The sequence below is a fragment of the Lissotriton helveticus genome, chromosome 1_1, assembly GCF_964261635.1.
Source record: "Lissotriton helveticus chromosome 1_1, aLisHel1.1, whole genome shotgun sequence".
NCBI lineage: Eukaryota > Metazoa > Chordata > Amphibia > Caudata > Salamandridae > Lissotriton > Lissotriton helveticus.
The window spans coordinates 641,039,223-641,060,257 of NC_136057.1; the positions used below are offsets into that span (position 1 = coordinate 641,039,223).

The 21,035-nt window shown below is 45.0% G+C and overlaps 1 protein-coding gene across 3 annotated transcripts in view; it reads left to right on the top strand.

Annotated features, from left to right (window-relative positions):
* MCM10 (minichromosome maintenance 10 replication initiation factor) overlaps positions 1 to 21,035 on the top strand; it is a 306,573-nt gene that overhangs the window by 69,503 nt on the left and 216,035 nt on the right. For all 3 annotated transcript variants that reach the window (XR_013606921.1, XM_078674170.1, XM_078674171.1), the window contains exon 6: positions 5,672 to 6,068. Coding sequence is in view for 2 of the 3 variants with exons in the window: in XM_078674170.1 (XP_078530296.1) it covers positions 5,672 to 6,068 (397 nt within the window). In the remaining variant the exon portion in view is untranslated. The remainder of the gene's footprint in view (positions 1 to 5,671; positions 6,069 to 21,035) is intronic.

The window sequence follows — 21,035 nt, forward strand, 5'->3', positions numbered from 1 at the left end:
AGAGGGATGGAAAGAGAGGGCTCTGAGCTGATCAAGCCATCTGTGAGAACCCATCAGTTGGTCGTTACATCAGAAAATGACCTGGAACCATATCAAAGTTGTCAACAATGCCAACCATAGATATCTATTAACAAAGTTTAGATTAAACAAAATTCATTTACTCATATCTGGGAGCACATGCTGGACTAAGGATATAGACTTGAAACGATGTACTTGTGACGGTTTTTCAATAATGGACACGGCCCACTTTATGTTCTTTTGTGGGTACTTTAGGGAGATACGGAAAAAATTTATTGTACCACTGCTAAAGGACAAAGGGTTTAAACAAGTGAAACCTGCGCTTCTATATCTCCAACTGTTGTCCAATACGTGGGAGATTTTTAATGTTGCTACTTTTTTAAATACAGCCATGAGATTGAGGGAAAAATTAATTAAATAGTGTGAGATGATACTTTGGAAACTGTTAAATAATGACTTATGGTTTTTAATCTAGATGAATTGCTGTAGTTTTAAATATTTTTTTGTAATATATTTTTTTCAGCAGCTAATGTATCGTTTCTGATGGTTAACTTATATTGTATTTTGAATGTTTTTCCCTTTTCTGACATGTATACTTTTATGGTTTTTTCATAAACCGAATAAAGTACTTTGATGAGGAGTTCTCTGACGCGCTTTGTCCAGCCATTTAAAATGTTTCATACCACAAGCTAATTTGCCAAATACGAATCATGTTGCATAAAAAAGTTTTTCCCCGTAGTGCTCAGCAGATGGCGAAGATAATCACAAAAAAGCCGAAACTTTCCTTTCAAACGCAAATGTTTGTGTTTACTTTGGAGACCGGTGTCTCGCCGATGGAAACACTGGCGTTTTTGGGGCACTAATAAATGACCGAACCCCACCTTGCCTTCTTCAGAATATTGAATTAAATCACGTACACCCCTATACAGCGCATGCTTATGGCAGGACTAAAAAACATAGCTGCCAAGGTTTCAGATTGCTATGTGTGACATTTTCATAATTTCAGTGTAATTATGAGTGACATTTTACCGACTATGAGTGACACTTACTCGCGCGCTAACTCAAACAAAAAAGATGAGGGGAAACGTATAAATATCAGAAATTACATCTATTTGAGCAATGAGATCGGCTTTAGGATCATGTGTTCAAACACACACAGTTAAGCTAAAAGAGTTCTGACCAAAAACTCTAAAGAGTTATAAAACAGGCAATTGACTTTCTCCATCTATGCATGAAGGATCTGGAAAAACTGCCTCAACACTGCTCCAACTGAGGAAAGAGTTGTAGATGCACCTTTTTAAAGAGCAGGACACTACAATGCAGTAATATTACATATCTCCTTGCAGAACCCAGGTACCTCTCCCATCACTCGCTGACTATACTCGTGCCTTGAACCTGTAATCACTCCACTTGTCATGGTTTGTGCTATTAAGATAGCATATACTAAGAATAATCTCCCTTCACAGACATAGAACTTTAGAGTAATCTACATGCACAGGTGCAAGAATGCAAACGTTTTACATAGTCCTATATGGTGACTAATAACTAGAATGTTATAAGGTGAGAAGCGATGTTAAATACAATAATCGAATAAAACATAATCTTTTTATTTAAAAAGTAACACTACAGATCTGGATAACAATGTTAGTTATTTTAAAATTGTAATGGATTCAGATACAGCCCTGCCTGTGTTTGTTTCGCTTAGCTTTTTCTGTTTATTTGCTATCAGTCTTGTACCCAAACTCAATTCTAATAGTGCGCATACCTGGAAGTCCTCCCTGCACGTGCCCTAACTTAGCTCCAGGAGTTCCTATGGGCCCTGGCTCTCTGTGCCAATACTCGGTTGTAAACGTACAAAAATCCCCATGAGATGGTGAAAGGTTTCAGGCTTCTCCTGCAGTACTCTAGCAGCCCTCCAGCAGAGATAGTGCCTATAATACAGGAGATGGGCTGACGTTACAGAAATGGAGGCTTAGGTCTGGGGGTGGGGGGGAAGAAGGAGGGAAAACATGTTTTATTTATTTGTGTATTTTTGTATAGCGCGCAAATTTATGTAAAATTTTTAGGATGATTATAAACCGTAACAATGCTAGAATTCAAACATTAACAAAAGAAGTAGGTTGCACAGTAAGAATGTCCATTAGTGAAACAATCGCTTAGTACAACAGTAAGCCAGTGGTATTTGTGCGCAGCACGCACTGAAGAGGAGCTTGTATCTTTCAAAGCAAAGCGGCGAGTAAGACTGAGACCGTAATACAAAAAACTATGGTCTGAAACAACCGACTGCTTGTTACTTAAAAGGTTAGTCAGTGGGAGACACTTACTTGTGGCGTGGGGAACACTGCAGTGCTGTCATGGCTTGAGCCAGCCAGCCGCCACGACTTCCTCCTGCACTGTGCACGGCCTAGGCCTCGAGTCAATGACTGGCGCAGGCCCTGCATTTTATTATGCCCTTAGTTCTGCTGCACTCACTGCAGTGCCACAGGCTTTAGTGCTTGTTGAGGCACCATCAGTTAGGCGGACGGGTCGTGGGTGACGTGGTAGTCAGATCACGGCATGCGCTGTGAGAGCAGAAACTGTCTGCGAAGCCAAACCGCCCGCTGAACAGCATCCATTAACGTCATTGACAAAACGGCACCACAACAGCAATTGATCTATGTTATTGCTAAAACGACACCTGGGTCACCACAGCATCACCAGTGTCTTTGTTAAAACGTTTGATTGTTAAATTTAAAGTCTGGAATAGTATCACAGTACAACTGTGCCACCCTAAATCTTAAAACTTAGAGAGAGTGACGACCCGACTGGTCACTGCCTGTCTTCATCCAGGCTGCTGGACACTCAAGTCAACTCGTCCCACCCTTTTCCGCCGCGCAGCCGCTGGCCAACTGTCGCTGGCTCAGCTGGTGCCTGCAGTGTTTTGCACGGAGCGACCGGCCCGGACGCCCGGCGCAATCGATCATTCATGCCTCTTGCGCGGCGGGTGGCCATGAGCGACTCGAGTCTCGAGCTGCACTCCACTGACTCAGATGAGTCCCCTGCCGCTTCTGCCTACTTCCTCTTCCTCCGGACCAGTTAGGGCACTCTACCGGCACATCCGGATAATTAATCCTGGCCCCCATGCCACACTGACTGACAGCAGTATCGACTGCTGAGAGGCCGACAGCCCCTCCCTCCCCCCTAATTGGAGCAGTGTAAGTAAAAGTCCACATTTGTAAAGCGCACAATCACCCATAAGGGTCTCTAGGCGCTAGGGGCTGTCGGGAAGATTAAGCGAGCTATTGCCCAGAGTCACATGGTGCTGGGCTAACCTGCCGCCGGAGCCGGGGATCAAACCGTGGTCCCCAGATTCCAGCGTCAGTCGCCCTGGCCGCGGCGCCACACCTCTTCAGTGTGAGTCTGACTGTGTAAGCCGCGTGCTACAGCCACTATTGCCGCATTGTTTCCAGGCGACACAGCAGGCATAGGCAGAGTGAGATACATTGTTGCGTTCTCAGCCACTCCACAGAGCTGAGAGCAGATGGTTTAACTACTTAGGAACTCAGCCCAGCAAGCAGCACGTCTCTCGGAGCAGCAGAGAGCCCGTGCAAAGGCGCCGCTGGCGTGCACTGGCATTTTTGGCAGGTGGCAAAATGCCTGACAATGCATTTCAGTGCGGTGATGCGGAACACTGCACTGAAATGCGTGAGCTCCACACCTGATGCGTGATACTTGGCAGGACTGGAAAAAAAGACACTGCGGGCTGTTAACGACTGAGATGAAATCAGCAGCATTCCTGGACTTCTTAAAGTTTGTCGGCGGAGAATAGGGAAGCTGTGGGCTTTGCAACGCGGAGCGCGCAGTGAAGCGAGTGTCCCTTTAAGCTCTCTCGAGCAGCCCTGCGATGCTGCTGCTTTAGTGAGCCGATGTGCACTCGGGCGGAGATATTGTGGCTGCCTCCCCTAAACACGCCTCCGGATCCGACCAGGCACGAAGGAAGTGCGACTCTTGGCTCGGTGCGAGGCACAGCAGAAAAGAGAAAGCTCGCCAGGCTGGTCAGCGACAAGGTAAACTCTTCTGCACTTTAGGACTTTCTTGTAAAGAAGGCAACAATGCTTTGTTTACACCCTTGCAACAACACGGAGAAGCACCATGCTTGCAAATTTAAAAATAATCTCGATCGCCCTTAAAACGTAAACATTTGCTTTGCAAGGTACTTTTCTTAACTATGCAACAATTTTAAATTTGTTCCCCCGTTTTGCAAGATTTAGAGGAACAAAGGTGGACCTTATTAATGCGTGTATATAAGTTATACTTGGAAACAAGCGAGGCCCCGCAAGTTAAAGCACTTTTGGCGTTTCCCTAGCGGGAGCGAACGCAATATTTGCTAACAGATGACGCTGCCGCTCGCTCCCGCAAGGGAAACGCCAAACGTGCACGAGTGGCAATTAAAACCAATGCAAAACATGCACTAGTTTCAAGCAAAGTCCTGAGCGATTGCTAAAGGTCCCCTCCTAAGCAGCGCTTGCGAGACCTAAAAAGGAGGATTGCAACTGAGCATACTTCCAGTAAAAAGAAATGGAAAGGTAGGCTCAGTTGCAATCTTTTTTTTTTTTATAATTGAATTAAGGGTGCGGTGCCTTAAGTTGCTAATACAGGTCGCTTTACAGCTCTGCAGGCACACCTAGTAACAGCCTGTGGTACTGCACCCTTTCCTTGTTTTATGGATATTTTATTAGTTATAGTACTGCTGGAATATTTTTGGACAAAACAAAATCTAACAGACATTATCCTTTTCAATGCCAATAACTCAAAATGACCCTATTGCGAGACCTATTGCATTGCAGATGCCTTTTACTTTATGGTGATAAGCCTGGGGATTGCAAGGCCATTTGATGGATTGGCTTATGGCTTAGTGGACTAATGCATCCACTGTAGGGGCCTTTGTTTGACCTCATGGTTACAGGTTCACAACCCAGCAGGTCCACTTAGCCTTTCATCCTTCCGAGGTTGATAAATAGAGTACCATTGAGTTGGGTAACAATAAACATCTTTTATTCAGCGCCAAGATGCCCACAGGAGAACGTGCGCTTTACAGATACACATCTTATGGCTGCAGATCTGTTACTCTGCATGCATCATATGATGTCATGGTGCCATATATTGGTAAGTGACGCCTATAGGATATATTTAGTGACTTGGAAGCACATATTCATGGCATAGAATAACCGGTTTTGGTAAAATTCAGAAGTTTTATTTTATGTTGAATAGGGACATGCCTCTAAAATATTCCCCCACACACGTTCTTTGTGTAAGATTATCTGTGAAACCAGTAACTGGCTGCTGGAACATAGTTTTCCACAGAGAAGAGAGGAAGCAAGCTACAATGTTTTATTTCATGAATGTTGATTAATGTATTGTGTCTATGGTAGTATTTATTGTGGGTAATACTTAGAAGACAAGTGTTTGAACTAAAAGTTATCCTGAACAATTTTTTACAATCAGTTTTGCAGTAAACATTACCCACTTTTCTATAGATGATTAAACCTTGAGTTGCATTGCGTTCACATATGTATATTCAATCTCTACCATTTGTTATATTTAAGAACCTCTCTATTGCTATCTTGCTTACTACACAATTTATGAAGAGCATATTAATATTTTGCATCTACAGAGAACAAGAGTCCTCCTTCAAGACTGGATTCCAGCGTGTCAAGCCAGCTGCTGAATCCAAACAGCCGTGCTAGTGATGGAAAAGAAGAGAATTGTCCTGGTGCCACAGTGTCTTTAGTGACAAAGAGCCCACCACCCAGACCGGTACCGAATTTGTCTTACCAGCCAATGAAGTCAAATGCACACTCCAGTGTTGGTACAGGCAAGAGAATCTCTGGGGCTTCTCCCTCTATAGAAAATAAAAACACCTCCCCAATACCGAACATATCAACCAATCATGTGAAACCCAACAATCACTACAAATCTGCTACCAGTGGGACCTCACCGGGAACATCTGGAACTTTTAATGCCTCAAATGGAAACACCCCTGTGGAGAAATTCTCAGGGCTACGAATAAGGTAAGTCAATAATATTAGATGAAGGAAGCAAAGTCCTGAGCTGTTTTGCCACCCTGGGTTTTGTTTTTCAGTCATATTCAGTAGATATAATTGTTATGTTATGCAGATTTCACCTGGGAGGGTATCCTGGCGTTGAGCAGGTGCAGTCCAAGCCAAGGGCGTACGGGACTACTAAAAAAAACCAGGTCTTCGGCTTCTTGCTGGAATTCCGGAAGTGAGAAGGAGGCTGTAGTTGCAGGTGGTTCTGCACTTAGGAACGATGTAGAAGAAGGCTTGACCGCCAGATCAGTTTTTTCTTATGCTTTGGCTGTATGCAAGTAGGAGTCTGGACAAGTGGAGGTGTCTGGTAGGTTTGTGAAAGCAGATGCGATTGTTGAGGTATGCTGGAGCAGTATCATGTAGTGCCTTGAAAGTTGGCGAGGAGTTTGAATTGTGCTGGTTTGTGTATGGGAGCCAGTGGTGCTCCTTCAGGTGTGTTGTGAAGTGAGTGTGTTGTGTAAGGTTGAGAATGATTCTGGCTGCAGAGTTCTGAATGGCATGAAGTCTTCTGGTTAGTTTTTTGTTGATCCCGGCATAGATGGTGTTCCCGTAGTTCAGCTTGCTTGTGGCAGGGCATCCGTGACAGTTTTCCAAGTGCTGTTTTTGTTGTTGTTGATTTTAGTGTGTGTGTGTTTTTTTGTTGTTTTTAGTGTTGTATATAGCACAAGCTCGACCCGAAGATATCGGGTATCAGAATGCTTTACAAGATCACCAGTTTCGTTACAGATGGACACATTCATTTTTGCTAGGCATAGGGAGTTTGTGATTTTCCCAGAATCGCAGGATGTTGAGCGTCGTTGCTGAGACTAACCCGGTTCCTTCGCTTCGAGATCGACCACTCTATCCATAAGGCTACATCCTCTCCCACTGCCCTGGTTGGCAGCCATTTGAAAATCTTCCTCAGTATCTTAAAGGTATTAAAGCATGAGGCAGTGACAGCGTTAATTTGGGCGGGCATCTCAAGTTTGCTGTCGATGACAATCTAAAGGTTCGTGGTGGGGATAGGTCTTAGCTCTGTTGACCACCAGGTGGAGTCCCACAGTAATGTGCTTTATTCCCAAAGATCACTATTTCGGTCTTGTCATTGCTCGACTTTAGACAGTTCGTCTTCATCCAGTGGGTGATTTCAGTCATATAGGCATTGAACTTAATCCTGGTTCTGGGCATCTTGCCGGTGAGGGAGAATAAGTTGTGTGTTGTGAATGTAAGAGAGGACGTTGATGTGAGAGCATAGGATGCTGGCAAGAGGAATCATGTATGTGTTGAAGAGGGTTGAACTCGGGGAGGATCTTTGCGGCACATTGCAGGTGAGGTTGCGGGTATCTGAGGTGTATGATGCCAGGCTGATCTCAAAAAGTAGAGAGTTTCCCAGGGACCAGAAAGGACTGGGTATCAACAGTTTTAACAAAAGAGAATTCCTTTCTGTGTATTAGTCTTTCGATAAGTGACCAACAGGCCTACACGTATGAATCATTTGATATTACTTTATACTTATACAGCTACTCAACATTAGTACGCCACACTAGAATGTCACTTTCAGTTACTCTCAAAGTTTTATTTTTTTTAAATCTTTTTTAAAAAGAAAGACATTGATATTCACAGACTTTATATTGAATTTTACACACTTTAAATCATTAAAAAGGGTGCTCTGTTACACTTGTAACTGCTATCTAACAATTCCGAATTACGGTTTCTAATTCAGAGTCACACCTGGTTCAAAAGATTTTGTATATTCACATTAAGTACATCAATACCAAACAATTCATGTACAATTAATAAGTCCTATTGTCGACGCGTTTCGGTGCGTAGGTTACATTTGTGGCACCTTCCTCAGGACAGACGAAATATTTAAAACCAAAGTTATTGCTTCTTTCTAAAAAAAAGAAAAATGAATATAATCAGTACATTTTCCTAAGGAGAGTCTTTTTTTCTAGTTGTGGACTGATTTACTAGTGGGTACTATATAGTTTGCTGAGTCCCCTTACTTGAAGTATAGGGATTTCAGTCCTTGTATTGAATTTTCAGGACTTCTTTATTTCTATTTGGCGTTGCGCTTCTCGTCGTTCACACCAAAACCTTATTCAGTCATTGACTTTCTACAAGGGAAAAGCAAGGGATTATACACCGTGCTGGAGATAATGTTGGCTAGTACGTCCATATCTCATGATTTACTTACTCATGGGGATTTTGTTTATCCCTTTAAAATATGGGTGTCTGTCAAAGCAGGTACTGTGTTCCAGTCTGGCCCTCAAGCATTTGGTAGTATTACTGTGCCATATACATTTGATAATGTTACTGCGCCTGTAGACAACACAATAATTGCTTAAGAGTTATGGACCTTGCTTTTAGATTAGTTGAGCCTATAGGAGTGATCTTACTGATACCCACCTCTCACTTTATTTCTCAATGCTGACACTCAGGCTTTTTCTTTCTTGCACCCTCTCAAGTGGTGTCTGGCAACCTGTATTTAGGGGGACATATGTTGAACCTGGGGTGGGTCGGGGACAATCGGTATTTGCCCGGCGGTATTGCCTCTGTGACCCTCTAGTTATTTAATCAATGAAGAGGCAGGCGCTGGAGACTGGAAGGCAGGAAACAAGGTTTTTATTCTCTCCGGAGGAGAACACAACAAAACGGGCAGAAGGTATCGTTCTGAGGTGCTCTAACTACATTTCTGAGGCCTGGCCTCTTATACACTGTTTTATGACTTTATTGCAGATTACATATTCATGTTAAAACTTTGATGTATGGAAAAGACATTCCCGGAACTCCCCTTTGGGCCCGTTCCCACACGCATTTACAGTTGAAGTCCCCACCCTAGTCACACCAGGTGATGAGTATCGCACAGCTGGATATTCCGTCGATTCACGGAACGTGGGGGGTTTGATCGGATCTCATGGAGTGGGGGCTTTGATCAACCCGGGGATCCTTTGATGGGGGAAGCTTTCTATTGTACGGGGAGGGGCAAGGAATGGTATCGGCAGAGCTGGGTGTCGGCCTGGGAACGGGGAAGACAAACGGGCACACGGGGAAAAAGGGGATTTGCATCTAAGGGCCGGAGATCATGAAAGGGAAGAAGGGAGGTGTCGCGCTGGGAACAGGATGAGGGCCTGGGGCAGAGCAGCGCCGTAGAGGGGTTTATGATTCTAGGCAGGTGCAAGCAGGGGGTTGGTCAGCGTGCAGGTTTAGTGAAGGCGAAGGGCTATGTCAGGGGCCAGCGGCATGCAAAAGGGTTCGTTCTGATCGGGGCATCTTAAAATGGCGGGTGTGCACGACAAAAGTGTGGCATCAGGGGAAGAGGCAAGATGGCGCAGATAATGTTCACCAAAACGTACTAATTTTCAACAGTCCTCCCTTTAACATATTCAAGACATCTTGCTGGTTCATTTTCTACTCGGTTCTATTGTGGTGGGCATGAGAAAGAAAACGGTAGGAACCCTAGATGAAAAAGAGTTGTAAACAATACATTTTAACATTTCTAGTTTTTAGGAGGTGGACCTATTTGATAAACTTTGATCAATTTGTTTAGCAGGAAAGTCATAAAAATGTAATACAAAAAACGATTCTGTAGCGAGAGCAGCAAGTACATTTCATAACGTGAACTGGTAGGTTATTACATATATCAGATTCGGATTGGAGCATGATCAATACAATGGCGGCTGGGAGAGAAATGAGGCATAGCAGAAACGGTGATTGAGGATGTCAAAATGTTCGAAGTTAACGAGTTCTCATTATTCTTTGTTGTCTTTCGTTGGCGCGGTGGAACACCGGCGATGGAGCCACGGGTCCAGCTCTATTCTAGGTCTCGCGTTGCAGGGCACGATCTTTCCCTCGTATTCCTGGTCGGAAAGGTCCTTTTCGCCCTGTGTCCTTTGAGGTGATTGTCAGAAAGTTCAGATGGAAGAAAAGCGTACAAAACAGTCCATAGGGTAGGTCGGAGGAAAAGGGGGATGGAGCAAGGCCAAATTAGGAACAAACTAGGGGAACGAGAGACTTCAGATAGGCGGGCGTGTGACCGAATTCAGAGAGCGGGGACTTGTCGGCAAACACTGGACATCGAGCAGGGGCATCAGGTCGGCCCTTTCTTCTCATGTTGTCGAAAACAGTGCCTCGTCCTGCAGCTCTTTTCTGTCGTGGTCTCGCCTTGGCTAATGTCGCAGGTGTTCCTTAGTCTGCGGTCAGGCCTCGTGCTCCCACATCCGGTCCTTCTCTCCTCCAACAGCAGTACCCTTAAACAAGTTTGAAAAGACAGTCTTTAGAGAATTTGCAGATGAAGATAATCAAAAAGTCTATTTCTCTCCCAGCTCCAGGCAAAGAATGAAAATGTCCGTTATATTAATGTTCACAACTGGCATATGAATGACCGGTGACGAGCCTGTTGGATTTACTATGACTTTCCTTCACAATTATTTATTACAGTCACGACAGTTCATCTGATGGTGACCCACCTTCGTAAGACGGGTTTGACAAAGATGTGCCGTTCTCTAGGGCTTTATATTTACCAAGGGTACTGTGTGCTATCGACATGGTACTAAACAGATATTTTGCTGATGGACGAACATAGGCTAAACATTTATTTTCTATCAATGCCTCCTGCTTTTCAACTAAACATTTTCGCTTTCGGCATGGTACAGTGTAATGGTTTTCTTTGCTCCAGTCTAATCTTAAACTTTGCAAAACATCATTCTGGTCCCTATGCAGCCTCTCGCTGCCGGATTACTAAATTAGAGAAGACAGGGGTCTCATCGGAAGACACCTAGGGACATAGAAAACTTATGGTAAGGGCGTAAATCGACCCATCTCTCACAACCGGGAATGAGGGGTAGTTTCATAACTCCAATTTGGAGCGGCTGATACAAGGGATGAAACAGGGGTGATCATTTTTCCTGTTTGGGTATTGCGACAATTCGGGGCGGGGAGGGTCGCGTATTCTGGGGTCCTTGTTTTATACCATAGGAGCCGTTGACATGTAGTTCCCTTATTACGGGCCAGATTAGGGAACCTCTGTCGTCTTACCTGTCCTTTCCCTTACGGCCCAACCTCGGTTCATTGGCTTCTAGCGGAAAAGGAGAGGTAATGACACGGTCTCAGGGTGATTGTATTAAAGACAAGTTTTTGTGCAAATACTGACGGTATTTGAAGCCAATTAGGTGGTGCGCTAGGGGTGGCAGTCTGCCAATTTCGGGGCTAATCGCTCGGAAGAGTGGGAGTGCAAAAAAAAATATATATATATATATATATATATATATATATATATATATATATAGAGAGAGAGAGAGAGAGAGAGAGAGAGAGAGAGAGAGAGAGAGAGAGAGAGAGAGAGAGAGAGAGAGAGAGAGAGAGAGAGAGAGAGAGAGAGAGAGAGAGAGAGAGAGAGAGAGAGAGAGAGCGCAACGGCAGGCTAAATAGTACACGTGCAACAGAGAGGGTGGCAGTGTATTCAAGAAAGGCTATTTAGTGCATTACACAGTAAAGGACATTCGCGGGTCTGCGTTAGAATCTTGTAATCATGCAGTTTGAGCATTAGACAGGGTAGAGGGGACGTGCCTTGAAAGGAGGTACCATTTTGTCGCACTCTCGGTCCTTCGACCAGTTGGGTCAGCGCCTCGGTCACACACACACATTCTCTCATAGTTTCGCATCATACGTGACATGGGTTCATTCGTCCGGTCTGGTTTAAGGGTGATCACTTTTTATCAGGTCGTGCTAATTTCTCGGGTTTGTTCGATACGTGAGTAGATTGCAGGCGTGCTTAGGCACCACCTGCGGCGCTAGTCTGCTTCGTGTATTAGACATGGCAAGGCTTCAGATCTTCGCCACACCTCGGCCGTAATCTCTGATGTAACCTGCAGAGGGAGGGAAAAAGGGGGGTGGGGGAGACAGCATTCGCGCATATTCAGATACATGGATTCATAAGTCCTTTACTTACCTCTTACTCGTCTTTCCTCCTCGGGGCAGGGTCCCGGAGGTATGGTTTCTGGGGTCGGGAGGGGAGAGGGGCAGTGTGTCCTTATAGGTCGTGTGCGGGGAAAACGTAAAAAGGAAACCAGAGGTGCCTAGTGCGAGGTATCTAGTCAAAGGATGTATCTCACTATCTGGATCCTTAAACCTCTTTCAACGCTGTGGCGTTCTAAGGTTCTTCGGTTCTTGGGTCAGCTCCGTTCCCTGATACCTTGGAGCGTTGTACTTTATAACATTTACATCATTTCATTTCACCCTCCTTTTACATTCCCTCATTTACACCGTTCGTTTTACCCATCCTTGGAAGTCAAGGTCTTCCTCCACGCGAGAGTTCATGAGTCAGTCGCGTACTTTGAAGGCAGAGTGTCGTGTTGTCGATCCGATCCGACCTCCAGGGCTGGGCGACCATCTTCTTTCAACCTTAAAGAGAGAGCAGAGTAGGGTGCACAGAAAAGAACTTTCCCACCGATCCCACATTTGTATTTTTTTTAAATTTTTTTTTAATTTTTTTTTTTTTTTTAAATAAAGCATGCAATACCCGTCCATAGTTTCAAAAAACTTTATTTTGAAAAATCATTTCAGCACGTGGATTATGAGGGTGCGGTCGTATTTGGCCGGTCGTGGCAATGGCTAAAGTGCGTACAGTGGGGGGTGTCGTTTGCAGCAATAAAAACATCGGAAAGTTTTATTCATTCATTTGTAAGAAACTAAAACGTCTATTAATTGGCTGGGGGTTCGGGGGCATTTATTTTCATAATTTAGAAGCATAATCATAATAGTTGCAATCAGATTTCCTATATGCATACCGTACGTGTGCGTCGTAAATGAGGTTTACATCAGCTATAAAAATATAATACATTGTACATTTGTAATCAACATTTTTAACGGGGATCCTTTCATACTGTTCGTCGAGTGAGTTCTCCTTGTCTTTTCTAGCCAAGTGTACAAAGGATCATATAAAGTCTCAGAACATCAAGTTTATATTAGTGCGAAGGAACACCACGAGGTGTTCGTAAGTTCCGATTGATACCAGCGCCATTTTGGGCGGGGCCGGCTCAGTCCGGAAGCAGCATCAGGGGGAAATGTTTCCCATTACTGGCAGTTTGGACCAGAGTCCTTTTCGGCAGTTCTAGAATTCATGCTAACAGAAGGAGTGGCAATGTCATGTTTGTTTCGTTGGCGATCAAGGCAGCCGTCCCTTACCGGAAGCCTGCAGAGGCCGAAGGTTCCGCCGGGGACTTTTGTAGGGTCTCCAAGGCTGCGGAGATGCTGTCGGAGATGGGGGCTCGTGCCCCTGTGGGCAAATGTCCGAGTTATATTGCTGGTCAAAGTTACTCTAGTGGCCGGGGCCCGCCTTCCAGCGGACCCAGACGCCATTTTGAGGCCCTACAGGGGCCACTCTCGTCGAGTTTGCAAGAGCGGAAGAGATCCTTCGGAGTGAAAGGAAGAGGTCCCTGTTGTGTGAAAGCGGGACGTTCAGCTGGGGTGCAGCTGTGATGCCCCCACCTGGGGGGGCGAGGGAGACTCGTTCGCGCCGTCTCCTTCTCCCGGTGCACTCCATGCTGTTCTTTTTCATCGCCCCGCATGAAGGTCTCTCCACATCCGGTGCTCCCCAAGACTTGTGCTCAGTGCTGTGGGAGTATGGCCACCTGTGGCGCGCATTCGGCGCGGCACGAGTATCAGTGCAGTCATTGTAGGTTCGGTGTTCCGAAAATATGGCCACCATTGCACGTTCGGTGCTGCGCAAATACTGGGGCGCCACCATGGTGTGTTCGGTGCTGTGGAAGTATTGGCACCATCGCCTGACTGGGGGTGTTCGGCGTTGGGCCGGGGGCTGGGAGACCTCCTATCGGTGGAGGTGGGAGAGGCTCGTCCGCGTCGCCTCTCCCTCCCAGCCCAACTTGGACAAATTGTTGTGGAGGTACGTGCAGGACATCCCGCCGTCCAGAGCTGCTGCAGCTGTTACGGAAGGGAAAAGAAAGAGGTGTCTCGTCCCTCTCTGGACATGTGGCGGGACTACTTAAGTCTATCCAGGCCCGTTGCGGCTGGGCCGAGGAGGCATGTGGCGGGACTGCCTGCAACTGTCCAGGGCCGCTGCGGCTGGACTCCGCTGGCCCCTGCCTCTCCTCCGGCTTCCCCATATGTTAAGATTTCCTGACCAAGAGTTGGCAGCGGGGCCCGCCTTATATGGGTTGTCGCTGGTTGGGCGTAGCCGTAACCCTGCCCTACTTTGGAAGGTTCCAGAAGGGGGGGGGCGAATGTTCTGTTTGACTTCCATTTTCTACAGTTTACCGTTATTATTTCTTGTTTGCTGTGTTAAATTAAAAGTTCAAGTTCATCAATGGTCTACGGATTTTGTTGTACCATTTCTTTCTTTCCAGGTTGCTTTTATGCTAAGTTTCTGCTTAACAGAGGTTGAGTAACACGAAAACACGTGTAGAGGGATGACGCAGATTCGTACATTACATACACACAAACTCAGACGGGGGGACAGTACAAATACGACATACAAAGACCCAAGACGAATAAAAAACAGTTATTGGTCATAATTATCTCTGTCCGTTTGTGAATTTTAAAGCGAGGCTGGGTTCCCGTCTTGACGTTGCCCGACCTAGGAGAACTTGAGCATGCCGCTGAAATTGTCCTGGCGAAATCTGTGCCATCGGGCATAATCAAACGTGGTGGTTCTATCCGGTCTGTCTATGTAAGTCGGGTTCTTCTTTGTCTCGCGCTTTATCTCGTACTGCCGGTCTGTCGTTCCTGTCGGCCCTTTGCCTTTACTCGCGCTCAGTAGAGTCGGGCATTGGGCTTTCCAGTGTCCGACATATCTACAAAAAGCGCATTGGTCTGGCCCTAAGTCTGGTCGTCTTTTGCGTAGTGTCGGGGGATAACTTGTGGGTAGCGGTGTCCTGGGGTTGTCCTGTCGGTATATTTCTCTACTTGGTTTGTCCTCGTCTTTTCTCTGTCGTTGCATAGCCTCTCTGCGCCACATACCGAGACTGTCGAGCATAATAGGCGTTGTCTTATTATTTCGAAGGGCTATTTCTAACGTTTCTATTTTATCAAGGTCAAAGGATCCTGCCAGTGGCCACTGTTTGTCTTGACTTTCTTCGGTATACCTGTGCCACAATTTATTATAGGCTATGGTGACTAATCCATAGTTTATGAACATGTCCTTATTAGGGGTGCCTTCTAGTGGAGCTATATGGTCCACCTCTAATACACGGTCCGGGCTAAACAGGCTACTAATCAGTGGGGAGAAGACAGACATGACGGCTCGTAACGAGGGACTAAAAAGTCAGCACTGCCTATCTTATCACTAGGTGCAAAGACTGGACAGAATATTTCTATTCTACGTTGTTTGCAGGCAGTGAATACCTCATGGATCAAAAATAACAAAAAGACCAATAAATAACAATGGGGAGAATGAGTAGGTCCGCAAAGATCTGCGTTACCTACCCTTTTCACTATCTGCAAAAAGGGTGGTCTCTTCCCTGTTTGCAGACAGGGAATCTCCAGGAAACAATAGTTTTGCGAACAACAGTTCAGTTTCAAGTAATTATTGAGTGGGGGAGAAAAAAATAAGCACGGCTGCTGCCCTACCTATCCTCCACTGCTTGCAAAGAGAGAGCCCGTTGTTTCTCCGTTTGTAGACAGTGAATCTCCAAATAAATAAAGAGCAATACTAGTATTTTTAAACAATCAAGCAATCAAACAATCAAGCAATCATTTCGCAACTTGTCGTGATTACACGACCTTACCCGGACCATGTGGACAGTTTCTTGTCTTCCGAATCCAGCGCCCGTTCGTCCTTTTTTTTCTCGTATTTCTCACGGCACTCCTAATGGTTCCCAGTCAGGACCGTAGACCGCTGGAGAGAGGTCTGTTCGGAACTAGTGAAGTTCGGATGATCGGCTGCCAGACGAGGGTCTATTGGGCAAGAGCTCTCCCGATCGTTGCAGTCGTTCACTCTGTCGTCGGGACCTCTCCCACTGGATCCACGAGTCGCTGATGGGCCCCACGCTTGGGACGCCAATTGTTGAACCTGGGGTGGGTCGGGGACAATCGGTATTTGCCCGGCGGTATTGCCTCTGTGACCCTCTAGTTATTTAATCAATGAAGAGGCAGGCGCTGGAGACTGGAAGGCAGGAAACAAGGTTTTTATTCTCTCCGGAGGAGAACACAACAAAACGGGCAGAAGGTATCGTTCTGAGGTGCTCTAACTACATTTCCGAGGCCTGGCCTCTTATACACTGTTTTATGACTTTATTGCAGATTACATATTCATGTTAAAACTTTGATGTATGGAAAAGACATTCCCGGAACTCCCCTTTGGGCCCGTTCCCACACGCATTTACAGTTGAAGTCCCCACCCTAGTCACACCAGGTGATGAGTATCGCGCAGCTGGATATTCCGTCGATTCACGGAACGTGGGGGGTTTGATCGGATCTCATGGAGTGGGGGCTTTGATCAACCCGGGGATCCTTTGATGGGGGAAGCTTTCTATTGTACGGGGAGGGGCAAGGAATGGTATCGGCAGAGCTGGGTGTCGGCCTGGGAACGGGGAAGACAAACGGGCACACGGGGAAAAAGGGGATTTGCATCTAAGGGCCGGAGATCATGAAAGGGAAGAAGGGAGGTGTCGCGCTGGGAACAGGATGAGGGCCTGGGGCAGAGCAGCGCCGAAGAGGGGTTTATGATTCTAGGCAGGTGCAAGCAGGGGGTTGGTCAGCGTGCAGGTTTAGTGAAGGCGAAGGGCTATGTCAGGGGCCAGCGGCATGCAAAAGGGTTCGTTCTGATCGGGGCATCTTAAAATGGCGGGTGTGCACGACAAAAGTGTGGCATCAGGGGAAGAGGCAAGATGGCGCAGATAATGTTCACCAAAACGTACTAATTTTCAACACATAGCGGTGTATTTGAGTGTCTTAATCTTCATTTTTTTCTCCCAGTTATCTAATTGCCCTATCATCTTTGCTTCTTGGGCGGTTGGTATGTCATACATACCTTATTGAGATGAAATGTTTGGCATTAGCCCGGAGTGCAGCCCTTCCTTTTCTTATGCCAGAGAAGCTTTAACTCCTAGGGTGGAGCGATAATTTTACTTTGATCTGCTCTCTACCTGAAAGGTCAATAAGTTATCTTATATTAGAGACAAGGACCAAGGCAAGTTCACATTACGTCTGCGCATTCCGTTTTTTACCGATTTCTACCACCTGGACATGGGCATCTAATGTTTAGCTGTTTGCCCAGTATCCCGCTCTTTTAACATAAAGCCCCATGCTGATTCATTATTATTACTGGCGGCAAGATTCCTCACTGTTCGCCTACTCTTTCGTACCATCAAGCCCCATGCTAATTCGTTATTATTACTGGCGGCATGATTCCCCACCGTTCGCCTACTCTTTCGTACTTGTGGCGAGGCATATACTACTACAGTGCCCCACCCGAGTGACACAGCCCCCGTTATCTTATGCGTATGCAGAGCGCTTACCTTCTCGTTGCCGGCACGGAGTGAAATGCTTGCGACCGCTTCCTGCTTTGACTGCTTCTGATCATGCTAGTCAAATTGCGTGCGCCTTAAATACCCATGCGCATACTTAATTGGTTAGCAATTGTCTTGTTAATTGGAATAGATTGCTTCATTTCGCGGCAATATGGGCGCCATATCGGTAGTGTTTTTTTTAAGCAAAAGTTTAATTGAACTACAAGGATCCCTAAGTTTGGGTTCGCTATGTCACTTTCCCATGCATAAGAGTACCCTGATTTATTTCGTTTGTTGTTCACGTCACAGATGTCAGTATTAAGTTCATGCACTTTTGTGGGGTCATTATTTAGTTTGAGTGTGCCCGTGTCCAAGCGCCATCTTTGTAGTTAGTTGTCCCCATTAAACTACAGGGCCCGTGTATAAGCGCCGTTTTTGTAGTTTATTCTCCCTATCTAACTACAGGGCCACGAGTTCAAGACCTCCGTGTTCCCAGATCTGCCCCATACCGTTTGATTGTTTTGATTTTTTAAGCATCCTATCCTTGCATTCGCTTTATTTATTTTTTGTATATGGATATTTGTCTATAACACATTCTCGCTACAGTATTCGTTTACTGGTTGTTTAACATGTGTTACCCTCGGCGCCCGTCTGTTAGCGCCATTTTGGTAGTTTATGGTGCTCGTTATGGACTACGAGGTCTCTAGTTCGAGCCCGCTATTGACACAAAAGTTACTCTCTGTATCTCGTTCTGTATACTATATATTATCAGGGGCCTCTTCTCAAGTGTAGTTTTATTTACCTAGCCCTTACGCTGCTGTGTTTTTCCTTTTTTATCGAAATTACACGTTTATATCCATGCGTCATCTTCTAAACAAAGCATTAAAGCTACAAGTTAGATGCCAGCGCTTGTCCCATTTCTCAATTGGATACTGATTACTACATTTTATGAAATTTAACAAATTCCACTGGTAGAGTTTAGACAATACATATTCCATACTCACTCAGCAATACACTTATTTTGCAATTTCACAAAAAAAAACAGACGTGAACGACTTTAACAAGTATTAATTCTATACTTTTTGTCACAACCTTAAATGCATATGATCCAGATTAATACCATTTTTCTTTCTCCTCGCGACCATCAGAGTGATGCTTCACAAGTTACCCTGAGCAAGGACTCAAGTGCATAAGTCTTTTTTGTTCAAATTAAGGTTGGTTACTAGTCATATTATAGTATATATTTCATTTTATACTGACTTCAGGAAAAGTGTACCAGAGGGAAGGATGTGCTGACCTGTGGAGTGATTACCGAATCATTCTATCCCACTCCTCACGCCCATTTAGTCCATGATAATATGACTTAAATTTGGACATATAAAATTGTTCCCTCTGTTTGCGTTTTTTATTTAAATCTCCCCCTCTTACTGATATCTTGATCTTTTCCAGAATAAACCACTTGATGTCATCAATACTGTGATTTTGAGCTATCCAATGCTCAACTAGGGGGGCATTCTTTTTGTGATTTCTAATTGCGGAACGATGTTCCGTGAGTCGTAGACGCATTTCGCGCCCCGTCTCACCAATATAACATTTGTCGCACGGGCACACCAACAGGTACACTACATTAGTAGTGCGACAATTCACGTGTTCATTCATCCAATGAGTAATGCCCTGCACCTCTAATTTGTCAGTCTTGATGATGTTTTTGCAGTGCGAGCAAGAACCACACGGTAAATTGCCCCTGATGGGGTTGTTGCTTACAACCCCATCAGGGGCAATTTACCGTGTGGTTCTTGTTGCTTACAACCCCATCAGGGGCAATTTACCGTGTGGTTCTTGCCCATATTGCCGCGAAATTAAGCAATCTATTCCAATTAACAAGACAATTGCTAACCAATTAAGTATGCGCATGGGTATTTAAGGCGCACGCAATTTGACTAGCATGATCAGAAGCAGTCAAAGCAGGAAGCGGTCGCAAGCATTTCACTCCGTGCCGGCAACGAGAAGGTAAGCGCTCTGCATACGCATAAGATAACGGGGGCTGTGTCACTCGGGTGGGGCACTGTAGTAGTATATGCCTCGCCACAAGTACGAAAGAGTAGGCGAACGGTGGGGAATCATGCCGCCAGTAATAATAACGAATTAGCATGGGGCTTGATGGTACGAAAGAGTAGGCGAACAGTGAGGAATCTTGCCGCCAGTAATAATAATGAATCAGCATGGGGCTTTATGTTAAAAGAGCGGGATACTGGGCAAACAGCTAAACATTAGATGCCCATGTCCAGGTGGTAGAAATCGGTAAAAAACGGAATGCGCAGACGTAATGTGAACTTGCCTTGGTCCTTGTCTCTAATTTAAGATAACTTATTGACCTTTCAGGTAGAGAGCAGATCAAAGTAAAATTATCGCTCCACCCTAGGAGTTAAAGCTTCTCTGGCATAAGAAAAGCAAGGGCTGCACTCCGGGCTAATGCCAAACATTTCATCTCAATAAGGTATGTATGACATACCAACCGCCCAAGAAGCAAAGATGATAGGGCAATTAGATAACTGGGAGAAAAAAATGAAGATTAAGACACTCAAATACACCGCTATGTCACCCTAAATACAGATTGCCAGACACCACTTGAGAGGGTGCAAGAAAGAAAAAGCCTGAGTGTCAGCATTGAGAAATAAAGTGAGAGGTGGGTATCAGTAAGATCACTCCTATAGGCTCAACTAATCTAAAAGCAAGGTCCATAACTCTTAAGCAATTATTGTGTTGTCTACAGGCGCAGTAACATTATCAAATGTATATGGCACAGTAATACTACCAAATGCTTGAGGGCCAGACTGGAACACAGTACCTGCTTTGACAGACACCAATATTTTAAAGGGATAAACAAAATCCCCATGAGTAAGTAAATCATGAGATATGGACGTACTAGCCAACATTATCTCCAGCACGGTGAATAATCCCTTGCTTTTCCCTTGTAGAAAGTCAATGACTGAATAAGGTTTTGGTGTGAACGACGAGAAGCGCAACGCCAAATAGAAATAAAGAAGTCCTGAAAATTCAATACAAGGACTGAAATCCCTATACTTCAAGTAAGGGGACTCAGCAAACTATATATTACCCACTAGTAAATCAGTCCACAACTAGAAAAAAAGACTCTCCTTAGGAAAATGTACTGATTATATTCATTTTTCTTTTTTTAGAAAGAAGCAATAACTTTGGTTTTAAATATTTCGTCTGTCCTGAGGAAGGTGCCACAAATGTAACCTACGCACCGAAACGCGTCGACAATAGGACTTATTAATTGTACATGAATTGTTTTGTATTGATGTACTTAATGTGAATATACAAAATCTTTTGAACCAGGTGTGACTCTGAATTAGAAACCGTAATTCGGAATTGTTAGATAGCAGTTACAAGTGTAACAGAGCACCCTTTTTAATGATTTAAAGTGTGTAAAATTCAATATAAAGTCTGTGAATATCAA